This window comes from Ipomoea nil, unplaced genomic scaffold (genome assembly GCF_001879475.1).
Source record: "Ipomoea nil cultivar Tokyo-kokei standard unplaced genomic scaffold, Asagao_1.1 scaffold1562, whole genome shotgun sequence".
NCBI classification, from domain to species: domain Eukaryota; kingdom Viridiplantae; phylum Streptophyta; class Magnoliopsida; order Solanales; family Convolvulaceae; genus Ipomoea; species Ipomoea nil.
The window spans coordinates 633102-655536 of NW_017617990.1; the positions used below are offsets into that span (position 1 = coordinate 633102).

The window sequence follows — 22435 nt, forward strand, 5'->3', positions numbered from 1 at the left end:
AACCCTTCTCTGAAATTTCCTCTAGTTCAGCACGCCTTAAATGTGCACTTCAGAATGTGGTTATCAAACTTATGGATTCTAGGCGTCGAAACTTGTTGAAAGGTTATGTATTTTACTCAATGACAATGATTGTAAAGTTTGTGTTTTACCTAATGACAATGACTGTAAAGTTTTGCTCTTCTGACTTTGAAAGAATAACTTCTTGTAAAATGTTGTGTACTTGAAAGCCCTTCATCATGCCATCGTTAGTCTTCTCTATAGTTTGAAATAAATTTTGATGAAGCATTTCAATGAAATAGACTTCAACAACATTCTTCTTTTTCTTGATGTTGGCTGTTCTCCCTAACAAATTTTTATGCAATCCATAATCGAATCATTTTCATTTTCTAGATGATGATATCCTTTGGAAAGATGCTCAAATACAAAAAACAATACTTTAGATAATATGGTAAATTATATTATCATAGTAACTGGAGGAAATTATATTATGCTTTTTAATTGGACGTTGAGACTGTACTATAATCAATAATTGTTAAGTGGTTATATGGGTTATATAAGTTTTCAAACTTTCTCATTTTTCCAACTATTATTAAAATTTGCCTATTTATGCCAATTTTAACAAGGTGTGGGGCAATTTTGAAGGGTTTTTAACTTAAATGGAGTAGAGGATTTTGTCAAGGTTACTTATTTGAGCATTGTGAAGCTTGATCAATAAAGACATTTACCAAAGATATAAAAGTGAATAAATCCTGCTAAACCACTGTTCGCTCTTCCGCCTCTTCGCTGCACTCCTCGACGGCGCCACACGGCAACAGCCACATCACTACTCCTCAGCAGCGCCGTCACTACGATAGGACCAAACGTCCGCTTCTTCGTCGCGGCGACAAGACTAGACCAGGCGTAGCGGAAGCAGAGCAGACTGCAGACGTCGACGGAATCAGCGCTGAAGAAGTCAGACGCCCAGACGACCAGACATCATCAGTGTCAGAGGTATTGAGTATTGCTGTATTGTATAATTTTTAACGTAGATGTATTTGTTTTCTCCTAATTATTTTTAGATGTACCAGTGTCTTGTATTAGCATATATGTGTTGATTTGTTATGTAGCTTGTATAGTTGTATCAGTGATCGGTTGTCTTATATTGCCTGTTATATCAGTGTGTTTTGTAGCTTGTGATTGAGATTATATAATGGGAATTTTGGTGGTCGGTTAAAATGTGGGAATGTCCGTATTTAAATTGAATCCCCGTCCCCAATGGATTTTTTTGCCGGGGTGAGAAAATATTCCCCTTGAACCCCGGGTTCAGGGCAGGGAAGATTGAATCTTTATTGTACATTTGAAATTTCCAGTCTGTTATGGACCAAACCTGCTGAATGCAGACCTCTAATTGGCTGTGTCTTCTTTCTCTGTAACCCCATTTGCTTTTCATCTGCCACTTCCACCAGCTCTTCTGCCCATGGATTTTGATTCAATTTATGATACTGCCCGCGTGGCAGAATTTATCTGCCTTAAAGGCTTCAGAAGAGTAGCCCTCCAGGTAATAATGGCCATTTTCTCTTTAGATTCTAAGTCCAGTTTCTTCATAATTTCAAATATTCTCTATTATATATATACAAGTATATTAACTTTGAACCTCAGTTCCCTGATGAGCTATTGAAGCATTCAACAAAAATAGTAGCGGCTCTACAAAAGAGGATTCGAGCTCTTGGAGAGTTAAACAGAGACACAAAGGAAGTCAAATTGTACGTAATGGCTGATACAACTTATGGAAATTGTTGCGTTGACGAGGTTGGAGCAGCTCATGCAAATGCAGACTGTGTTATCCATTACGGTCACACATGCCTTAGTCCGTTAGTAGACAATTTGTTCTCACTTTTTGTTTTCCTTGGAGAATCTTGCAGTAGTTGCGATTCAAATTTTCTAAAAGCTGGTGCTTCTTGTGTTTCAGGACATCAACACTTCCTGCATTCTTTGTTTTTGGAAAAGCTTCAATTAATGTTCCAAGTTGTGTAGAGAAACTATGTGGTCACACATCGAAGAATGAAAAGCCAGTTTTGGTAAAGCTTATGCATTTTCTTTATTTTCTTTTCCTGAGTTGAGATTGCGATATTTCTAGGTAGGGAAATATAAGTCACTTTTGTTCTATGCTGACTACAGTACAGTGCCCCCATATTTACTCAAACTAGTCATAACATTAAAATTTGTCAATAGCTATGTGATGCAAAACATACTTCTCTATATTTATATGTAAATTTCTTTTGTGGTGTTTCAAATTGGTCCTGATATTGCTACATTTTTCAAAGTTCGATTGTTGTATTTATGCTTTCCAGTGAGTGTCTTGAATTCAGGGTGATGGTGGTAGCCATCTGGTAACTCTTTTTTGCTTATATCCATAAAGAAGCATAAACAAACACAATCAATCATAAAGGAATGGATGAGTTGGCGAAGCAAATGACAATCTTATGGATATGTGATGTTTAATGTAGGTTCTTTATGGACTTGAATATGCACATGCGATACCAGAAATCAAAGAAGTGGCAATCAAAGAATCATCAAGATTGAATAGCCCCTCATCTAAATTGGAATTTTGTTATGCTGATGTTATAAATTCTGTTACTAGTCCATCAGAAGATTTTAGATATGCGAATGGGAAGCAAGAAGCTGGTGACTGTGGAACTGGTAATGAAAGCCATTCTAAGGAAATGGATGCAACATATGCTATAGGAGGGTTGTCTTGGAGCTTAACCAAGGGACATAAAATGGAAGATTATTTGCTTTTCTATATTGGTTCAGAAAATTCAGCTTTTGCAAATGTGTTATTGACGTTCAACAGTTGTGAATTAGGTAGTGCTCTTTGTTTGTTGTCAACATTTCTACTATTGTTTACTAGATCTTCTTCTCATGATTAATTGGTTTTTCTCCATCACATTCATTTGTCTTCTTTTTCTTGTGAAATGCACGGATAAATTCTTCTGTGGTAACTGGTAGGGCTCTGATGTATATTAGCCACCTCCATTGTTTAGATTTATAATTTTTTCCAAAATAAATATACTTATATGTGACATTAGTGCAAGAAGATTGTGGTTTGGGATAAAGCTACAAACTATATACATGAATCAGCATAAATTTTAATAGCCTCGAATTCTTAGATTGTGTGTTTTCAGTAATAAGATTGTTTAGCTCTTTTGTTTTTTGGGCGAGGAAAGAAATTTGCAATAGCTTTTTGTATATGTCATTTATATTGCTTTAGCATTTCACTGCTTGTTGGTTCTGATAAGATAAACTTTGTTGCTTTTACTGAAGTTTTGCATGCCACTACAATCTATCGCGGACTTAATATGATTCCACTGTAGCACTAATACACTTTCCTTTTCACAAAAGTTGACCTTGGATTTGTTCTATAAATATTAGTCATTAATGTGTTCACATCTTTTGCTTTACTCCCAGTCAGATATGATGCAACTAAAGATTGTTTGGTAAATGACTTCTCTTCTCAGAACAGGATACTTAAGCGTAGGTATTGTATTCGCTTTTCTGTTAAATGGCTAGATACTATATGTAGTCTAAAAATTTAGTTGGTGTCTTTTTCTTTGTCTTATGTTCTTTGATAAATATGCGTCTACAGGTATTTTCTAGTTGAAAAAGCAAAGGATGCTAGTATAGTTGGGATCTTGGTGGGAACTCTTGGAGTTGGTAGGTTCTTGCACAGTTGCATGGCATTACTTCTTTTACTTCTTAGAGTTCTCAATAATGCATAATCATGCTTAGTTAGAATGGTTTTGTGCTGATACATTGAAGAAGATATTATCATGCTATAAGTGTAATGCTAACTCCCTCTTGCTCCCCAATCCCAACCCACACCATTGTTGGTGCAGCTGGTTATCTCCACATGATTCATCAAATGAAAGAGTTGATCACAAAGGCTGGGAAGAAAGCTTATACGTTTGTTATGGGTAGACCAAATCCTGCCAAACTTGCCAACTTTCCCGAGGCAAGTGACTTTACATGTTTGATATATTTTTTGACTTCTCAAATAGTGAAGAGAATGCTAAACCCCTTCTTACATTTCTGCAGTGTGATGTTTTCATTTATGTTTCTTGCGCACAAACAACTCTATTGGATAGTAAAGAGTTCTTAGCTCCCATTATCACTCCCTTCGAAGCGATGCTTGCTTTCAACCGGTATGATCTCAAATGCATGCATGGCTGTGATATTGCTTTTACTGTGGCCAAAGTTGTACAAGATGCCCTTCTAGAAATGTTATTTTTGTTATATATGTATATTGTCTAAAGATTTGTTATTTCTTGCTATGTTGATAATATCCCAGAGGAAGTCAATGGACAGGAGCATATATGACTGAGTTTCGCGATTTGCTTGGTTCTACTCCGGTGGAAGTAAACGAGCAATCAGAGGAAGCACGATTTTCTTTCCTTCACGGTGGATATGTGGAAGATTTTGATCAGAAAGGTTATTTTCTCTGATTCTCTTGATTTCTTCTTCTATAGTCACTTTTGCATTTTGGGAACTAGTGAAGGTATAGACAACCATAGTACAGATGTACAATGTACACTTTGAATTTTGACTAGATGGGTAGAGTTTGGCAAATTGGTTTCAAATCAAATACTTTTGTTGCATGGATTGGGTTGTTTTAGATATATATGTTTCTTTCTGCAATGTGATTATATGCAAGAAGAAAGTATTTTACGTGTTTCTACTATAATCAACTATACAAAATCATTTTCCTTCATAGCTGGCTGCTACCATACGAAACATAGGTGAATGAACTTCCAGAAAAGAATGTGCTTATTGTCTTTTTGTGTGTATGAACCATTGAACTGGTATATGTGCATTTTCTCTTGGCATATTCTTGTCACATTTTTTGACAGTGACTTAACAATGATTTAGCAGAGGTGGATGAAGTGGAGGATGGGGTTTCTGCATTGGTGAGTATTACAGAGAAGGCGCTACAAGTTCGTGACAATGAGAGTCGTTCAGTGATGACGGGAACAACAAAATCGGGGGCAGATTTTTTCGCAGCTCGGTCCTTCCATGGTCTTGACATTCATTGTGAGAGTAACATCTCTGAACCATTTTTGATAGGTAGGAGTGGGAAGGCTTCAGGGTATACAGATGATCTCACCAGGCAGTAGAGTAACAACATCTCATGTCTTGCTATTGAAAATACCTAATACAACTCAAGAAGATGTCAAATTTTGTATAATTATATGTTTCACTATAGGCTTGCTGTCACTATATTATGTCTAACTTTTTGTCTCTTGTAGAAAAGATTTTTGTAACTATGAATCTATGATGTGGTTTAATTGCCGCTGTTGCATTAGCAAAAATGTTAAAAGTGGGTTTATTTGACCTTGTCTTTGTTAATATAAAACCTCACAATGCTTTTGCACCTTCTTATATATATGCTGCCAATTTTTTCAAAAAAAAATCTATTCTGCCAATTTATCAAATAAAATCAAGAGTTAATATCTAATATAGTCCCTCTACTATTAGGATTTCACCAATTTGGTTTTGACTTTCGAACTTGTTTAATTTCATTTTCAACTCTGGTTAAAAATGGTCCTAATTCGATGAGATTGAAGTGGTGAGAACTTAATAATTGAGGGAGCAAATGATGTACGGAGTATTACCTATCAAATCAATTAAGGAACTAATCAACTTAGGGAATAATAACATTTTTAACACATTGCTCAAATCAAATTTTACACTACTCAAGATTCAAGAAAGCAAGAAGCGGATGTTGTATGTATTAGGATTCTATGTATCTCCTTGTCACTGTGACTCTCTACTTCTTATCCTTATCACAGTGTGACTCTCTATTGTATATATTCACATCATCTGATCTCATTGTAATGAAGTTCAGAAAATATAATACAATCAGTTCTCATCTGGTATCAGTTAGCTAGGGTTTTGTGATTCATAAAATCAAGAAGATGCAGCGCTGCGGTGGCAACCTTAATTACCGTGGAGGTCAGCAACGTGGCTTCGAGGGTTTTGTGATTCATAAAATCAAGAAGATGCAGCGCTGCGGTGGCAACCTTAATTACCGTGGAGGTCAGCAACGTGGCTTCGAGGGTTTTGTGATTCATAAAATCAAGAAGATGCAGCGCTGCGGTGACAACCTTAATTACCGTGGAGGTCAGCAACGTGGCTTCGATGATCCGTGTCAAATCTGTAAAGGTTTCGGCCACACAGGAGTCAATTGTTTTTGGCGCTATGATGATCCGTGTCAAATTTGTAAATGTTTTGGTCACACGGGAGTCAATTGTTTTTGGCGCTATGATGATCCGTATCAAATTTGTAAACGTTTTGGTCACACGGGAGTCAATTGTTTTTGGCGCTATGATGATCCATGTCAAATTTGTAAACGTTTTGGTCACACGGGAGCCAATTGTTTTTGGCGCTATAATGATCCGTGTCAAATTTGTAAAAGTTTCGGTCACATGGGAGTCAACTGTTTTCGGCGATATTCAGGGCTCCGAGTTCTCAGGCTAATTTGGTGTTTCAGAATGGTTTAGTTGCTAAAACCTCGTCAAATTCTTATATTTGGATTTCGGATACTGGAGCCACAAATCATGCAACTCCAAAAAAAGAAAAGAAAAATTACTTCTGAACAAGGGCAAATGAATTTAGAAAGATTAAATTTTTGGGAAAATATTTTCAAGAAATACATATGATAGGATTAATTTTGTGAGAAATTAATTAACACATCTTGTTAAATTACTTATAAAATTAGTTAAGATGTTTAGTTAGCTTAAGTTTTTTTATGAAAATTTTTAAATTTGTAATATATCCTTGTTATATACAAATATTTTTTTTTAAAAAAACATAATAAATATTTGAGGGTTTTAATAAATCACTTGTAAATTAATAAAGAATATAACAAAGTTTCAGTCTACAACGAAAATATTCAAAATACAAAATAATATATATATATATATATATATATATATATATATATATATATATATATATGTGTGTGTGTAAAAAAAGTGTTGAGAAAGAACAATTTTTTTTTAATAAATAGGGTTGTGATCTTTAGAAATGTTTGGAGAGACAAATTTCTTCTCTTTATAAGAGACTCTTCACTTGACACTAAAACAAATAAATAAGTAATTGAATAAAATTGCAAAGTTTTTTTTTTTTTTTTCTAAGAAGTAATTGAATAAATTTGATAGATTCCTAGTAGGGTTGGGCATTTCGGTTCGGTTTATCCGAACCCAAACCGAAGTACCGATCGGTACTCGGTTTGGGTAACCCGATCGGTTTATTATTATTATTATTATTTTTTAGAGTTAATATCCAAAATCGTCCTCGACTATAGTGGTTTTTCTCAATTTCGTCCTAAACGACTTTGGTGACCTAATATCGTCCCAGACTTTTGTGTTTCGCTCAATTTAGTCATCCATTTGTTATTCCATCAAATTGGTGTTAAATTAAGGGACAATTCAGTAATGTCAATATTGATGTCTCTTTACTTTCAGCTTGTGAAGTGCGAAATTCCTCTTTCTTGTACGAATTACACCCAGAATTACTCCCGGACCTGCAAATCAAATTTTATATACGCAGTTTTAGGAGTAATTCGTAAAAAAAAAAAAAAAAAAAAGGATTTCACAGTTCACATGTCTATGAGTAAAGAGATGCCAATATTAAAATTACTGAATTGTCTATTTATTTAACACCAAATGGACAGAATAACAAATGAGGGATTAAATTGAGCAAAAACACAAAAATCTGGGACTAAATTGAGCGAAACACAAAAGTCTGGGACGATATTAGGCCACCAAAGTCGTTTAGGACGAAATTGAGAAAAACCACTATAGTCGAGGACGATTTTGGGTATTAACTCTTATTTTTTATATAATAAATATATACAATATACTTAGACGTCTTAAGTGAAGTTTAAACCCTTAACCACCAAGTTTGAAATCAAGAGCTTTACCCATTAAGCTAAAGGCACATTTGTGTTAATATTTACATTTGTATTTTAATAAAGGTATATATTATTTTATTAAATGTTGTAAACTTCAATTGTAATAGACAAAATTATCCCTACTACATTATTGTTAGACTAAAATACCCTTATACCGTTGTAACAGCGTTATTATTTAATTCTAAAACTTTCATAATTCTATCATTATTATCATACACCTATATCTAATTATCTATGATATCTTTTTCATATTCTTTAATTATCATTTTATTAAAATCATTATATAATTAGTTTAATTGTTGATTATATTTTAATTAAATTTCTATGAATTGTAAATCATATATGTGTGTATATATATAGGCACGCACATGCACTAATATATGTGACCGGTTACTAGATTAGTATTATATATATTTTATTTATTTATTATAAAAACAAAGTATAAATTATATCAAAATTGTTTACATTATTAATAAACAAAATATCAATTTTGTTCATCTTTATAGTTTTCAAATACGATGATTAAAATTTACTAATTTAAGGAATTGTGAAATTTAATTTGAACTATAATTTGTAATTACTTGCATTTATCAATTTTTTAATGTTGGTATAAATTTTCACGCATCACTCGTACAAAATGCTAGTATTATATATACATATTATAATAATTAATAATTTTAACTCCTCAAGTCCTCATATCTCAACTCTAAGTCGTAAGTCTCAACATTTAGCATTTTAATAATTTTTATTTTTCAAATATTAAATATAGATGGATGATTCTTTATATTGTCATCAACAAAACACTTCAAGTGGCACTCCAAGTGAGCCAACTGCACAATCGGGCAGGTAAAAAAGGAAACATTTATTTAGTGGACTTCTACCAAATCCGAACCGAACCCCGAACCGAAACCGAAACCGAACCGAACCAAACTTTTCAAACCGAAACCGAAACCGAACTCTTTTTTAAACCGAATGGTTTAATTTTTTTAAAATAAAAAAACCGAAACCGAAACCGAAAAAAACTGAACCGAAAATGAAGTAAAGAATTCCAGAATATATTTCGATGATATGCAGCGGAAGATTACAGAGATATATATAGCAGGTCCAAGCACCACATAAGGTGGAGTAGTGCTGACCAAAGCTCAAGACTCTAACAACCTGAAACAAACTCACGCACCAACATAATACAAAATAAATATCATAAACTAACTGCTCCAATACTCCCCCTCAAGCTGGCAGGGGACAGGGTACGACGCCTAGCTTGCATCGAAGCGTATCAAAACGTGCAGCGGACAACGGCTTAGTAAAGATGTCAGCCAGCTGATCGTGTGTAGAAACAAAGTTAACCTTGAGCGCACCACAAGCCACTTTGTCCCGGACAAAATGATAGTCCACTTCGACGTGTTTCGTCCTAGCATGAAAAACTGGATTAGAGCACAAGTAGGTAGCCCCTAAGTTGTCACACCAAAGTACGGGAACTGTTTGCGGCAATAGACCGAGCTCACGTAGCAGCGACTGTATCCATGTAACTTCTGCAGCGACGTCGGCCAGTGTTTTGTACTCAGCTTCTGTAGAGGATCGAGCGACCGTGCGTTGCTTCCTTGAGACCCAAGACAGTAGATTAGGGCCTAGGAACACTGCGTATCCACCTGATGATCGTCGATCTATGGAGCAACCTGCCCAGTCCGAGTCGGAGAAGGCGTGTATCACCGGAGTGGCCGTGGGGGCGAGACGAAGTCCGAGGTCAAGAGTGCCTTTTACATATCGTAGCACCCTCTTCAGTGCCGCCCAATGTTCGTCCGTCGGAGTGTGCATGAATTGACACAATCTGTTGACAGCAAAAGAAAGGTCTGGCCTTGTGATCAACAGGTACATTAACGAACCCACAAGCTGACGGTACGGAGTTGGATCATCTAGAATGGTCAAAGTCGTGAGCCCGGACTGACTCGTCACAGTAATAGGCGTTGCCAAAGGTTTGCATGAATCCATACCCGCTTTCCGAAGAAGCTCGGTCATATATCTTTTATGGGAAAGAAGTATGCCACCGGCCATATCGACAGCTTCAATCCCCAAAAAGAACCTCGGCTTGCCGAGATCACGGATCCGAAACACACTTGAGAGCTTCGAGAGGACATCCTGTATCATGTCTGCATCGTTTCCCATCAGGAGGATATCATCTACATACACAAGTAGATAGGCACGAGTTTGACCTGAATCAAAAATAAACAAAGAAATGTCTGTTTTGGGCGGGCGAAACCCAATTTGAACCAGGTAGTCGTGCAGTCTAGTGAACTAGGCCCGAGGGGCCTGTTTTAAGCTGTACAACGACCGTTGCAGTTTACACACATGTTCCGGACAGTTCGAGTTAACAAAGCAGGGAGGCTGCCTCATGTAGATATCCTCCGTGACATAACCATTTAAGAATGCGTTATGGATATCAAGCTGACGCATAGTCCACTGATTGGAAACTGCATAGGCAAGCAGGATTCAGATAGTTGTTGGCTTAACCACGGGACTATATGTCTCGATGTAGTCCTGGCCTGGAATTTGATTGAAGCCCTTGGCAACCAAGCGGGCTTTGTAACGTTCAATAGTGCCATTAGAGTTCCGTTTGATGCGGAACACCCACTTACTTCCTATGATGTTCATCCCAGGGCGGGGAGGTACCAGACGCCAAGTGTGGTTGTGGAGTAATGCGTTAAATTCCGCTGTCATGGCATCACGCCAGTGTGGGAGACGGACGGCTTGCGAATGACACTTGGGCTCATCATCGTCGACTGACGCGACCAAGGCTACTGGTCGACGCCGTTGTGCATCAGTGGTGGTACGCAGGCGCATAACATGTGTGCGGACTGTCGAGCGTGGTTGACGTCGCCGGCGGGTTGTCGTCGTAGAAGAAGTGGACGGCTGAAAAGATGACGAAGCCGCACCTGCTTTGGAAGATGACGTTGGGACAGCTTGGTTACCTCGTTGGCCACTGGTTGCATGGCCCGTGTGATGAGGTGAGGGCTGATGCAATTGTTGTTGAATTTGAGCACATGCCCAAGGTTGAGTATCTGAATGGTTAGTTGTGGCGCCCGGGATAGCCTTCGCAAAGGGGAACACTGTTTCATTAAAACGGACATGGCGTGCAATATATATCCGCCCCGAGGTGCGATCCAAACACCTGTATCCACAAACAGAATCCGGATATCCAAGGAAAACACATGGTATGGATCGGTAGTCCATTTTGTGAGTGTTGTAAGGACGTAAGTAGGGGAAGCACTCACAACCGAACACACGCAACATTGTATAGGAAGGCTGTTGATTATAGATTTTAAAATACGGACTTGTACCATCAGAAACGGAGTTATGCATACGATTTATAAGATGAACAGCGGACTCAAACGCATAGAACCAGTATTTTTGGGGAACTTGACCACGGGCTAACAGAGTAAGGCCTGTTTCGACAACATGTCGATTTCGGCGCTCCACACGACCATTTTGTTCGTGTGTGTGTGGGCAAGATTTTCTGTGTTGTATACCTGCGGTGGCAAAAACCGTACCTAATTTGAGATACTCACCCCCCATATCTGTCTGAACAACCTTAATCGAGGTGGATAACTGCTTTTCCACCAGCGCACGGAACCTAGCAAATATGGAATAAAGATCGGACTTAAGCTTCATGGGGTAAATCCACATAAACCTGGAAAAATCGTCAACAAAAAGCACAAAATATTTATGCCCATCTATTGACGGTTCGGGAGAGGGACCCCAAATATCTGAGAAAACTAAATGAAGGACAGATTCACTTGATCGTTCAGTTCGTGACAACGGGAAGCGCGCAGACTTACCCATTTGACACGCGGTACATAGTTTATTTAAAGAATTAAATGACCCTACTACTGGACATGTAGACAAAATTTGTTTTAAAACACGGGAGTGTGGATGTCCAAGGTGCTCATGCCATATTTCTGGAGGTGCTTTGGCTGATAGGAATGCAACTGGTTTGGACAGATTCAACGCGTACATCCCTTGCGTGCTAGGACCTCTAAGCAGAGTTTGCTGGGTGGTACGGTCCTTCACAACAAAATAAGTCGGGTGAAACTCAAAAAAGACGTCATTATCTTGGGTAAATTTTTGTACAGAAAGAAGAGATGCACGTAATTGTGGAACATGCAAAATTTGGTTTAGAAACAGTGACCGGGACTGTGAATTAAGAGAAATAGAACCAGTGTTTTGTATGACCAAACCTGAATCGTCGCCAACTTGCAGCGTCTCACCTCCCGTGTACGGCTCCACACCTCCTAAGCCATCAACGTGAGGAGTTGCATGGGAATTGGCACCAGTATCCGGTAGCCAGACATTTGAAAAGGGCGCGGAGGTGAGATCATTTTGAGTAGGTTGATACGCCACATGCGCTTGGGGCTGATTCGCAACCCGAGCTTGTTGCTGCGATAAGGGAGGACGTTGACCGCCGACGTCTTCAAATCTCCTGTAGCAGGTGAGAGCCGTGTGACCGGGGATATTGCATATCTGACAGCGAATGCCACCGCGCCCACGTTGGCCTCGCCCACGCTGGCCCCGATGGTTACGTCCACCCCCACGGCCGCCGTCGGAGTATCCCCTGGAGTTCGACGAAGACTGATGCGCGACCATGGCTACGGGCGGAGATGAAGTATGCAGAGGCTGAACATGCGGCACGGTATCTTCGGGGAATAAATAACGGTGAGTGTTCAGAAGATCTGCAACCTCTGGAATAGTTAGCGGGGCAGCTTTAGTGGTGAGAGACGCCACCAATGACCGGTATTCCGGTCTTAGACCTCTGAAGATGTGCAGGTTCTGCTCATCAAGCCCAATTGGACGGCCGACTTGCGCTAATTGCTCCACGAGGATTTGCGCACGTCCCAAGTAGTCAGACGGCGAAGAATCTCCCTGTTGAAGGCTCTGCAATTGAGTGAGAAGACTCAATGTGCGAGAACGGGAGGTGGAGCCGAGGGCTGTTTCTGTCGCTACCCACACGCCTCTGGAGGTGGAATGGCCGATAGCTAAGTACAACACTTCTTCAGCTAACGACGAGATCAGCGTGCTCAAGATCGACTGATCTTGTTGAACCCAGGTGGCGTGGAGCGGGTTAACTGTCGGAGATGACGACGATGCGGAGGCTACGAGAAACTCCGGTGGACAGGCATTGGTCCCATCTACAAAACCGTATAGGTTTTGCCCACGCAAGAACGGCACTAGCTGCGCTCTCCAGAACAAGTAGTTCGTGGCTGTCAGCTTAATGGACACATAATGATGCGCCTGTTGAAGTGCGTTGGTAGGCCGATGATCGGAGGGAGGCACCACGTCGGTTGTGCGATTGGAGATACCAACTGCCGTGGTGGTAGCATCGGCTGTGGGGTTAGGTGGATTGGCCATTGGACCGAGGTTAAGCTGATACCAAATGAAGTAAAGAATTCCAGAATATATTTCGATGATATGCAGCGGAAGATTACAGAGATATATATAGCAGGTCCAAGCACCACATAAGGTGGAGTAGTGCTGACCAAAGCTCAAGACTCTAACAACCTGAAACAAACTCACCCACCAACATAATACAAAATAAATATCATAAACTAACTGCTCCAATACCGAAACCCGAAGTGCCCAGCCCTAATTCCTAGTTATTCATAAAAATGAATCTTACCTCCTAATGGGGATATGGGGCATGGGCTTAAGGTTCGTGGGTTCGCGATATTGGGCTGGGATGAAGGGGGGGGGGGGGGGGAGAGTAGCGGAGGCTGAGGGGGGGGAGGGTGTCGCCGACGGCGGTTTTCGCCAGCAATGGTAGGGCTCGGGCTGGTGGGGTGTGCGCGTGCCCGACGAGGCCAGCGCGAGCTTGTGCAGGAGTCGCGCCCCTTGTTGTTGGTTCGTCGCGATCGTAGCGCTATTAGGTAGCCTATTGGCTTCGGCCAGTGTGGCCTTGCCGCCTTGCGCCCCCCTTTCCGGGGGGTGTAGCGTGAGGGGTAGGGATGTGTTGCGGCGTTGCATGGAAGTGCATGGCGGAGGATGTTGGGTAGCGTGTGCGTAATGGTGGTACGTGGATAAGAGACGTAGGGCACGTGGAAGCTACCGAGGGGAGTTAATCTGGAGACGTACACGTAGACAGTGCAGGATGTGGGGGGTCAAGCTATAAATAGCGTGTCTGACTTCTTGTTAAGGACATGTCTGAGCACCAAGCACAAATTATGCTGTGGACTTGTGTCCACAATGCATTATAGACACGAGTCCAAAACGACGTCGTTTTAAGGGAAAACGCGGCCTTCCAGTTAAAAAAAAATTGATTTTGTCTCGCCGTTAACGACGTTATTCGTTTGTAGCATTATGAATGTACAGTTATGGAATTATGAATGTACAGTTATGCAATTATGAATGTACAGTTATGAAATTATGAATGTAAGTTATGGAATTATGAACACAGAGGTCTGACATTATGAACTTATAATTATGAACATATAGTGATAAAATTATGAACATAGAGCTCTAAAATTGTGAACATAGAGTTTCGAAAATTATGAATGTACAGTTACGGAATTATGAATGTACAGTTATGCAATTATGAATGTACAGTTATGCAATTATGAATGTATAGTTATGCAATTATGAACACAGAGCTCTGACATTATGAACTTACAATTATGAACATATAGTGATAAAATTATGAACATATACTCCTATAACAAAGTAGTCTAAAATTAAAAAAAAAAAAAAAGAAAGTGGAAGAGAACGGTGCCACTAACGGCAGTTGGACACGGGTCCATAGCATAACGATTACACAACTGTCTAATGGTCTTTATCTTATGCTTTCAACCCCACTGCCTGTGTTTGATTCCTATTCGTAGTATATTTAGCTATAGCCCGTCTTTTGGGCCGCCATGTTGAGCCTGTACCTCGGTTTTGTGATACTATTTTGGACCTAGCGTCCGGAGTAACAAAGTTATTATTTTCCTACTTCCATTCTATAATTGATGTACCTGATTTATGGTGAACCTCGATAAAATCATCGCCAACATAGAAAAAATTTACTTTCCTTAATATCATGAAATTAAATTCTCATCCTTCATAAAATAAATATTATCTTGTAAAAGAATTATAAGTGTTTCAAAAAAAATTCTGATTAATCTAATCCTTTTAAATTAAAAATACACTTAAATTTAAATATATGAATAATTTTCTCACCTTTTAAATTTAGAAGAAAGTTCAAAATTGCCTACCAAACGTCTTCGGTTTAGCGGTTTAGCTTTCGCAATTTAGGGTCCGAAACATGCAGACAAAGAGAGGGGTCAATTACCAATCGTTATGCTCTGGACCCGTGTCCAGCATGCATGCTGGACACGGGTAACAGAGCCGTTAGGCACTGTTATCTCTTTTTTTTTTTTTTTTTTTTTTTTTTTTTTTTTTTTTTTTTTTTTTTTCTTTTTCTTTTTTCTTTTATAATTTCAGATTCGTTATAGGAGTATATGTTCATAATTTTATTACTATATGTTCATAATTGTAAGTTCATAATGTCAGAGCTCTATGTTCATAATTCAATAACTGTACATTCATACTTCCATAACTGTACATTCATAATTTAGTAACTGTACATTCATAATTCAATAACTGTAACTTCATAATTTTCAAAGCTCTATGTTCACAATTTTAGAGCTCTATGTTCATAATTTTATCACTATATGTTCATATTGTAAGTTCATAATGTCAGAGCTCTGTGTTCATAATTCCATAACTGTATATTCATAATTGCATAACTGTACATTCATAATTGCATAACTGTACATTCATAATTCCGTAACTGTACATTCATAATTCAATAACTGTAAAATCATAATTTTCGAAGCTCCGTTTTTACAATTTTAGAGCTCTATGTTCATAATTTTATCACTATATGTTCATAATTGTAAGTTAATAATGTCAGAATTCTGTATTTATAATTTTATAACTTATATTCATAATGTCATAACTGTACATTCATAATGCCATAACTGTACATTCATAATGGCACAAACGAATAACGCCGTTAACGGCGAGAACAAAATCAAAATTTTTTTTAACTGAAATGACGCATTTTTCTTAAAAACGACGTCGTTTTGGACTCGTGTCCACAATGGACACGGTCCAGGGCATAATTTGCCTCCAATTACGGAGTACTTAAAAAGTTGCACTGAGGAAAGGGACGTAAGAGATTTTGGATTTAGTTGGCAGAAACGTATAGTCATTTTCATTTGTAGATGATTGCCCTACTTGTCCAAGGATACTAAGAAAAAGCTCTGAAAATATCTCTATATACAGGTATCAAATTTCTTACTCATGCCCACGTCCGTGTATATACATGAAATTTTGTTTTTGTTCAGTAGAATGGACTTAGTTTTTAGCGTCTATCAATTGCTGTATATGATTTTGGAGTGTCTCAATTTCTGGAATTGATTTCATATTTCGCTATTCAGCAGTTTAATTCTTTCACTAGTGTTGGTTGAAACTGCTTAAATGTTAGGATAATAATTTTTGTGGCTCAATTCCATAATATTGTGTGGCACACATTCATTAAGACCACGCATCACCTTGCTGCATGTCTTCACGTCGTCTCCGACTTCGTCGCTCATGCCGCAGCTCTCGCAATTTTCAATGTATAAATAGAGCTTTAGTTTCCTTGTTTTCAATGTACTCATCATTACATCAATTCATTTATACTTGAATTCATCTATTCCCTATTTATATCTTCTCACGCATTTATATATATATAATTTCCTTTATATTCTCTTTTAGAGATTATATATATATATATATATATATATATATATATATATATATATATATATATATATATATATTCATTTATTCTTTCATTTAGTCATCTATATAACTTTCTTCATTTATGTATATTTTCCCTATTTATATTATTTAACTTCTCTATAATTCTCAATTTTCGATTCTTTGCTTCCGCATTATTCCGCTATATTCCTAGCAAGTGGTATCAAAGCGGTTTAATTGAGAGTTATTTTCAAAGATGTCAACTGTTACCAAGTTCGATATCGAGAAGTTCGACGGGAAAATTAGCTTTTCTATCTGGAAGGTTTAGATGGAAGCCGTTCTAACCCAGAACGGTTTGAAGAAAGCGCTAGCTGGGAAGAAGAAGAAACCGGCTACAATGACAGATGTAGATTGGGAAGATCTGGATGACAAGGCACGTTCAACCATTCTTTTGTGTCTGTCTAAAGAGGTTCTACGTGAGGTATTAAGTGAGACGACTGCGTCAGATTTATGGTCCAAGCTGGATACACTTTACATGGCCAAAACTCTGGCGAACATGCTACGCCTGAAGGAGCGTCTGTACACAATCCGTATGACGGAAGGTACTTCTATTAAATCTCACTTAGATGAATTCAATTCTATTTTATTGGACTTGGAAAATATTGATGTCATAATTGAAGATGAAGATCGTGCTGTTTTATTGCTTGTCTCTCTCCCTAATTCATACAAGCATTTCAAAGAAATTATGCTGTATGGTAATAGTAGTGATACCCTTACTTTCGACAATGTTAAGTCAAACCTATTGTCCAAAGAAAAGTTTGACTTTGAAATTAAGTTTGAGGACAAAGGTGAAGGCTTGACTGTAAGGGGTCATTCACTTGAAACAGAGAGTAGCAATAAAAAATCTAGATCCAAGTCCAACAAATCTTGTAAGTACTGCAAGAAGCATGGTCATGATGTGACTAAATGCTTCAAGCTGAAAAACAAGCAAGAGAGAGAAAAGAAGTCCGATGAAGCTAGTGTTGTTGAAAGTGATTCAGATGGTGATGTGTTGTTATCTGTTAGCTCCGGTGAGAAACGAAGTGAAAGCGAGTAGATTTTGGACTCTGGTTGTACATTCCACATGTGTCCCCACAAAGATGGTTCATCTCTTTAGAACCGGTTGATGGTGGAGTTGTCTTGATGGGTAATGGTACCCAATGCAAGGTTAGTGGAATTGGAAGTGTGCAGATTAAAACTCATGATAACGTTATCAGGACTCTTACCAATGTTCGGTATATTCCTGATTTGAAACGCAATCTGATATCGTTGGGCACCTTGGAATCTCTGGGGTACAAGTACATAGCTGAAGGTGGAGTTTTGAAGGTCATAAAAGGCTCTGTTGTTCTCATGAAAGCTTCTCGTTCTGGAAGCGTGTACGTCTTGCATGGCAGTACTGTGACGGGTTCAGTAGCGGTATCCTCATCGATGTCTGATGCGAATCTCACTCAATTATGGCATATGCGTCTGGGGCATATGAGTGAGAAAGGCATGCATCTCCTGAGCAAGAAAGGCCTCCTTGGTGGTTCAGGTACGGGTAAATTACAATTTTGTGAGCATTGTGTTTTTGGGAAACAAAAGAGGGTTAGTTTCTCTACTGCTACACACCGTACCAAAGATGTATTGGAATACATACATTCTGATTTATGGGGACCAACTAAATTCCAGTCTATGGGAGGCTGTAGATATTTTATGTCTATTATTGATGACTTTTCTCGTAAAGTCTGGGTCTATTTCCTGAAACATAAAAATCAGGCATTTTCTATTTTCAAGACGTGGAAAATACTTGTTGAGACTCAGACAGGTAAAATAGTCAAGAAGCTCGGGAAAGACAATGGCTTGGAGTTCTGTGAGTCAGATTTCAATGACTTTTGTGCGGCAAATAGAATCGCCAGGCACAAGACCTTGCCTGGTAAACCCCAGCAGAATGGTGTTGCCGAACGTTTGAACAGGACTCTATTGGAAAGAGCTCGTTGTATGCTCTCTAATGCTGGGTTATGGAAACGGCATGATTTTTTGGCCGAGGCCGTTTCTACTTCTTGCTATTTGGTAAATAGATCTCCACATTCATCTCTTGATTTCAAAATTCCAGAAGAAGTTTGGTCAGGTAATCCTGTTGACTACTCTATCTTAAGAGTTTTTGGATGTCCTGCTTATGCTCATTCCAGTACGAGTAAATTAAACCCGAGAGCTATCAAATGCATTTTCCTTGGTTATGCCTCTGAGTCAAAAGGGTATCGTCTATGGTCTCCTGATTATCAGAAAATCATTCTGAGTCGAGATATCACTTTTGATGAAAATGCACTACTTTCTTCTTGAATAGTTCCCAGTACAGGTGAGACGCAGAGTACTGGTGAGAAGGTGGAGTTTGAATTCAGGCCTATTGACAGTATTACTACCACTAATGGTAATACTAAAGATGATGCATCTACTAGCACCGCACCTCTCGTCGAGCCACAACGAGAGTATTCCATTGCCATGGATCGTCGTAGGAGGACAATTAAAAAACCTGCTAGGTACGGTAGTGACGATGAAACCAATTTGATTGCTTATGCTCTTTCAGTCGCATAGGAAGTTGATGGTGATCCATCCTGTTATTCTGAAGCTTTTCCTATTGATAAGTTCAAGCAGTGCTTGAGTTCAGTCGACTGTTCCAGTTGTTAATTCCCACAGTGGATTTGATCCAAGGTGGAGATTGTTAGGATAATAATTTTTGTGGCTCAATTCCATAATATTGTGTGGCACACATTCATTAAGACCACGCATCACCTTGTTGCATGTCTTCACGTCGTCTCCGACTTCGTCGCTCATGCCGCAGCTCTCGCAATTTTCAATGTATAAATAGAGCTTTAGGTTCCTTGTTTTCAATGTACTCATCATTACATCAATTCATTTATACTTGAATTCATCTATTCCCTATTTATATCTTCTCACGCATTTATATATATATATAATTTCCTTTATATTCTCTTTTAGAGATTTTTATATATATATATATATATATATATATATATATATATATATATATATATATATATATATATATATATATATATATATATATATATATATATATATATATATATATTCATTTATTCTTTCATTTAGTCATCTATATAACTTTCTTCATTTATGTATATTTTCCCTATTTATATTATTTAACTTCTCTATAATTCTCAATTTTCGATTCTTTGCTTCCGCATTATTCCGCTATATTCCTAACATTAAAAAGTTCAAATCTGACAGTTGTATTGAGTTACTGAACAAACAAACAAAACCCTTGAGATTTGAGTGTATTATCATCATGAAGTATTTCAGTATCAATGGTCAAATTTTGGGAATAATTGGGTTGTGCGTTCTGTAGTCTAGCTACACACACTTCAGTTGCCCAATCAACCCTATTAGAAACTTGTTATCCGGTCTTAGATAGGAAACCATTATCTCTCAATCTTAGAAATGGATTGAATTGTTTTTAAGGTTGAAATTGCACAGGTATACAAGTTAATGAAGTGATTTTAGGAATCTTTTGTGCCTTTTGAACTGTTGGAGGTTTGATTAGCCTTTTCATAAAATTTTAATAACACATAGAATTAATTGCACTTTTTTACAAACGAGTTTCTATAAACTATTAAACTCTTTCCAGCTTCCCCTTGCAGTTAACAATGTTTTACTACAATGACAACAACCATGGTGATGATGACAAAGAGGAAGAAGGAAACATCGTTAGTGATGACTCATCCCATGACTCTACTCATCCAAGTTCCGGGGCAAGTAACAAAAGGAAGCAGTTTGCACAACCGGCATCAAAAGCAATGAAACATAACATGTCGGTCGCCGCAATGCTTAGGAAAACCCCAGAAGAAGTTGTGGAAGAAAGACATAGAAAGGATAGTTATCAAAGAACCCTTGAAACTTGTACAAAAAGTAAAGAAGAGAAAGAGAGAGCTGCAATGCATGTTGCTTATTTTTTCTACTAATGCGGCATTCCATTCAATGTTGCAAATTCAAGGAGTTTTGAGGTCATGATTGAGTCCATTGGACAAATAGGACTTGGGTTGAAACCTCCTAGCTATCATGAGCTGCGGGTCACACTCCTAGAGAAAGCAAAAAAGGAGATTGACATGTTGAAAGAAAAACATAAGCGTGCTTAGAAGCAATATGGGTGCACGTTGATGTTAGATGGATGGACTGATAAAATGAATAGACACTTGATCAATTTCTTTGTCAATAGTTCTGAGGGGACTTTTTTCTTGGAGTCTATTGATGCATCAAGCGAGTCCCATGATGCAAAAATGTTAGCTAGGTTGCTTGAGACAAAAATTGAAGAAATCGGGAAGGAGAATGTTGTTCAAGTTGTGACAGATAATGGTGCTAATTACAAAGCGGCGGGTAGATTATTGGAGGAGAGAATACCTACGCTCTTTTTGACTCCCTGCACGGCAAATTGCTTGGACCTTATGTTGGAAGACATTGGAAGGTTGATAGACTTCAAGCAAAAGATTGAAAGTGCTATGTGTATCACTACCTTCATCTATAGGCATGGGCGGATTCTGAATGCTATGAGAGAGTTGACAGGTGGGAAAGATCTTGTGAGACTCGGAGTTACTAGATTTGTCACATCCATCCTTACTTTGCAAAGTTTGTACAAACAGAAAAAAGCTTTGCAAACTTTGTTTATTAGTGAACATTGGAGTGGCTCTAAATTGTCAAACACACAAGCTGGAGAAAGGGTATGTGACTCTGTGCTTTCTACTAGCTTTTGGAGTGGGGTGGAGGATTGCATAAAAGCATCTCAACCGATTCTTGTTGTATTGAGGATCGTTAATGGTGGTGAGACGTCAACTATGGCTGAGGTTTCCATGGCAATGGCGACTGCTAAGAAAAAATTGAATAAATCATTTGCAAACCAACCAATATTGTTGTCAAAGTTGATGGATATTGTGGAGGAGCGCTGGCAAGATCAAATGGAAGTGAAGTTATATGGGGCATCATTGTTTTTAAATCCTTCTAAATATTTTGATTTGAAAGTAAGTGATGTTGCAAGTGCTCACAAGCAATGAATATTATTTAATGATGTGCTTAAAAAGATAGTTCCAGATAGAGATGCACGAATCAAAATAAGTAACCAAGTTGATGAATATGATGGATTGCAAGGAAACTTTGGGATGCAAACCGTCAGACAACTTAAAACAAAAAATCCTCGTAAGTGTTATTTAAATTAAAGCAGTTTAAATAATGTCAACTTTTTATAAACAAAGTATTATAATTATTTATATTTTAGTTGATTGGTGGAATGCTTTTGGAGGCCTTCATTTCGAGCTCCAATCACTCGCAATGCGCATTATTTCCCTTTGTTGTTCATATGTCGGTTGTGAGCGTATAATCGGAAGAATGCTAATTGGTTTCAAAAGCAATGTGAAGAAGGGAACAACTTTAATCCATTGATCTTGAAGAGTTTCAATGGGAAAATGAATGGGTGAATGGTAGTAATGATGTCGATCATGCCGGGGATGAAGATCCTTTTCCAAATGATGATGAAGATATTGATGATGATGAGCAAATTGGGAGTGAGGGCCATAATGTTGGTGGTGAAGGACAAGGGATTGAAATGATGGAAGAAATATAGATGAACAACAAAGGAGGTGCTTGAGAATGAATATAGGTGATGGATTATAT

At 38.1% G+C, this 22435-nt stretch overlaps 2 protein-coding genes across 3 annotated transcripts; both read left to right on the forward strand.

The window, feature by feature from the left end:
• The first annotated feature begins 694 nt into the window (after positions 1-694).
• LOC109189759 (diphthamide biosynthesis protein 2) lies at positions 695-5394 on the forward strand. 2 transcript variants are annotated; one of them, XM_019340375.1, is made up of 11 exons: positions 695-990; positions 1446-1537; positions 1639-1850; positions 1949-2057; positions 2487-2844; positions 3448-3517; positions 3626-3693; positions 3876-3991; positions 4075-4181; positions 4328-4467; positions 4909-5394. In XM_019340375.1, the coding sequence occupies exons 2-11, from the start codon at positions 1457-1459 to the stop codon at positions 5148-5150; spliced, it is 1503 nt and encodes a 500-aa protein (XP_019195920.1). In that variant the 5' UTR covers positions 695-990; positions 1446-1456; the 3' UTR covers positions 5151-5394. The 2 variants fall into 2 exon arrangements, with proteins under 2 accessions (XP_019195920.1, XP_019195922.1); XM_019340377.1 differs by having other exon boundaries at positions 697-990; positions 1350-1537.
• Positions 5395-16234: 10840 nt separating this feature from the next.
• On the forward strand, positions 16235-22147 carry LOC109189760. Its single transcript, XM_019340378.1, has 3 exons — positions 16235-16261; positions 20403-21961; positions 22041-22147. The coding sequence occupies exon 2, from the start codon at positions 20932-20934 to the stop codon at positions 21817-21819; it is 888 nt and encodes a 295-aa protein (XP_019195923.1). The 5' UTR covers positions 16235-16261; positions 20403-20931; the 3' UTR covers positions 21820-21961; positions 22041-22147.
• The last annotated feature ends 288 nt before the right edge of the window (positions 22148-22435 follow it).

Excerpts from the sequence above, each read along its gene's own strand:
- LOC109189759 (XM_019340375.1), top strand. The coding sequence starts at position 1,457 with ATGGATTTTGATTCAATTTATGATACTGCCCGCGTGGCAGAATTTATC. Across the intron at positions 1,538-1,638 it reads TCAGAAGAGTAGCCCTCCAG|TTCCCTGATGAGCTATTGAA; the intron begins GTAATAATGGCC and ends TTTGAACCTCAG. Across the intron at positions 3,694-3,875 it reads GGTGGGAACTCTTGGAGTTG|CTGGTTATCTCCACATGATT; the intron begins GTAGGTTCTTGC and ends TTGTTGGTGCAG.
- LOC109189760 (XM_019340378.1), top strand. The coding sequence starts at position 20,932 with ATGTTAGATGGATGGACTGATAAAATGAATAGACACTTGATCAATTTC.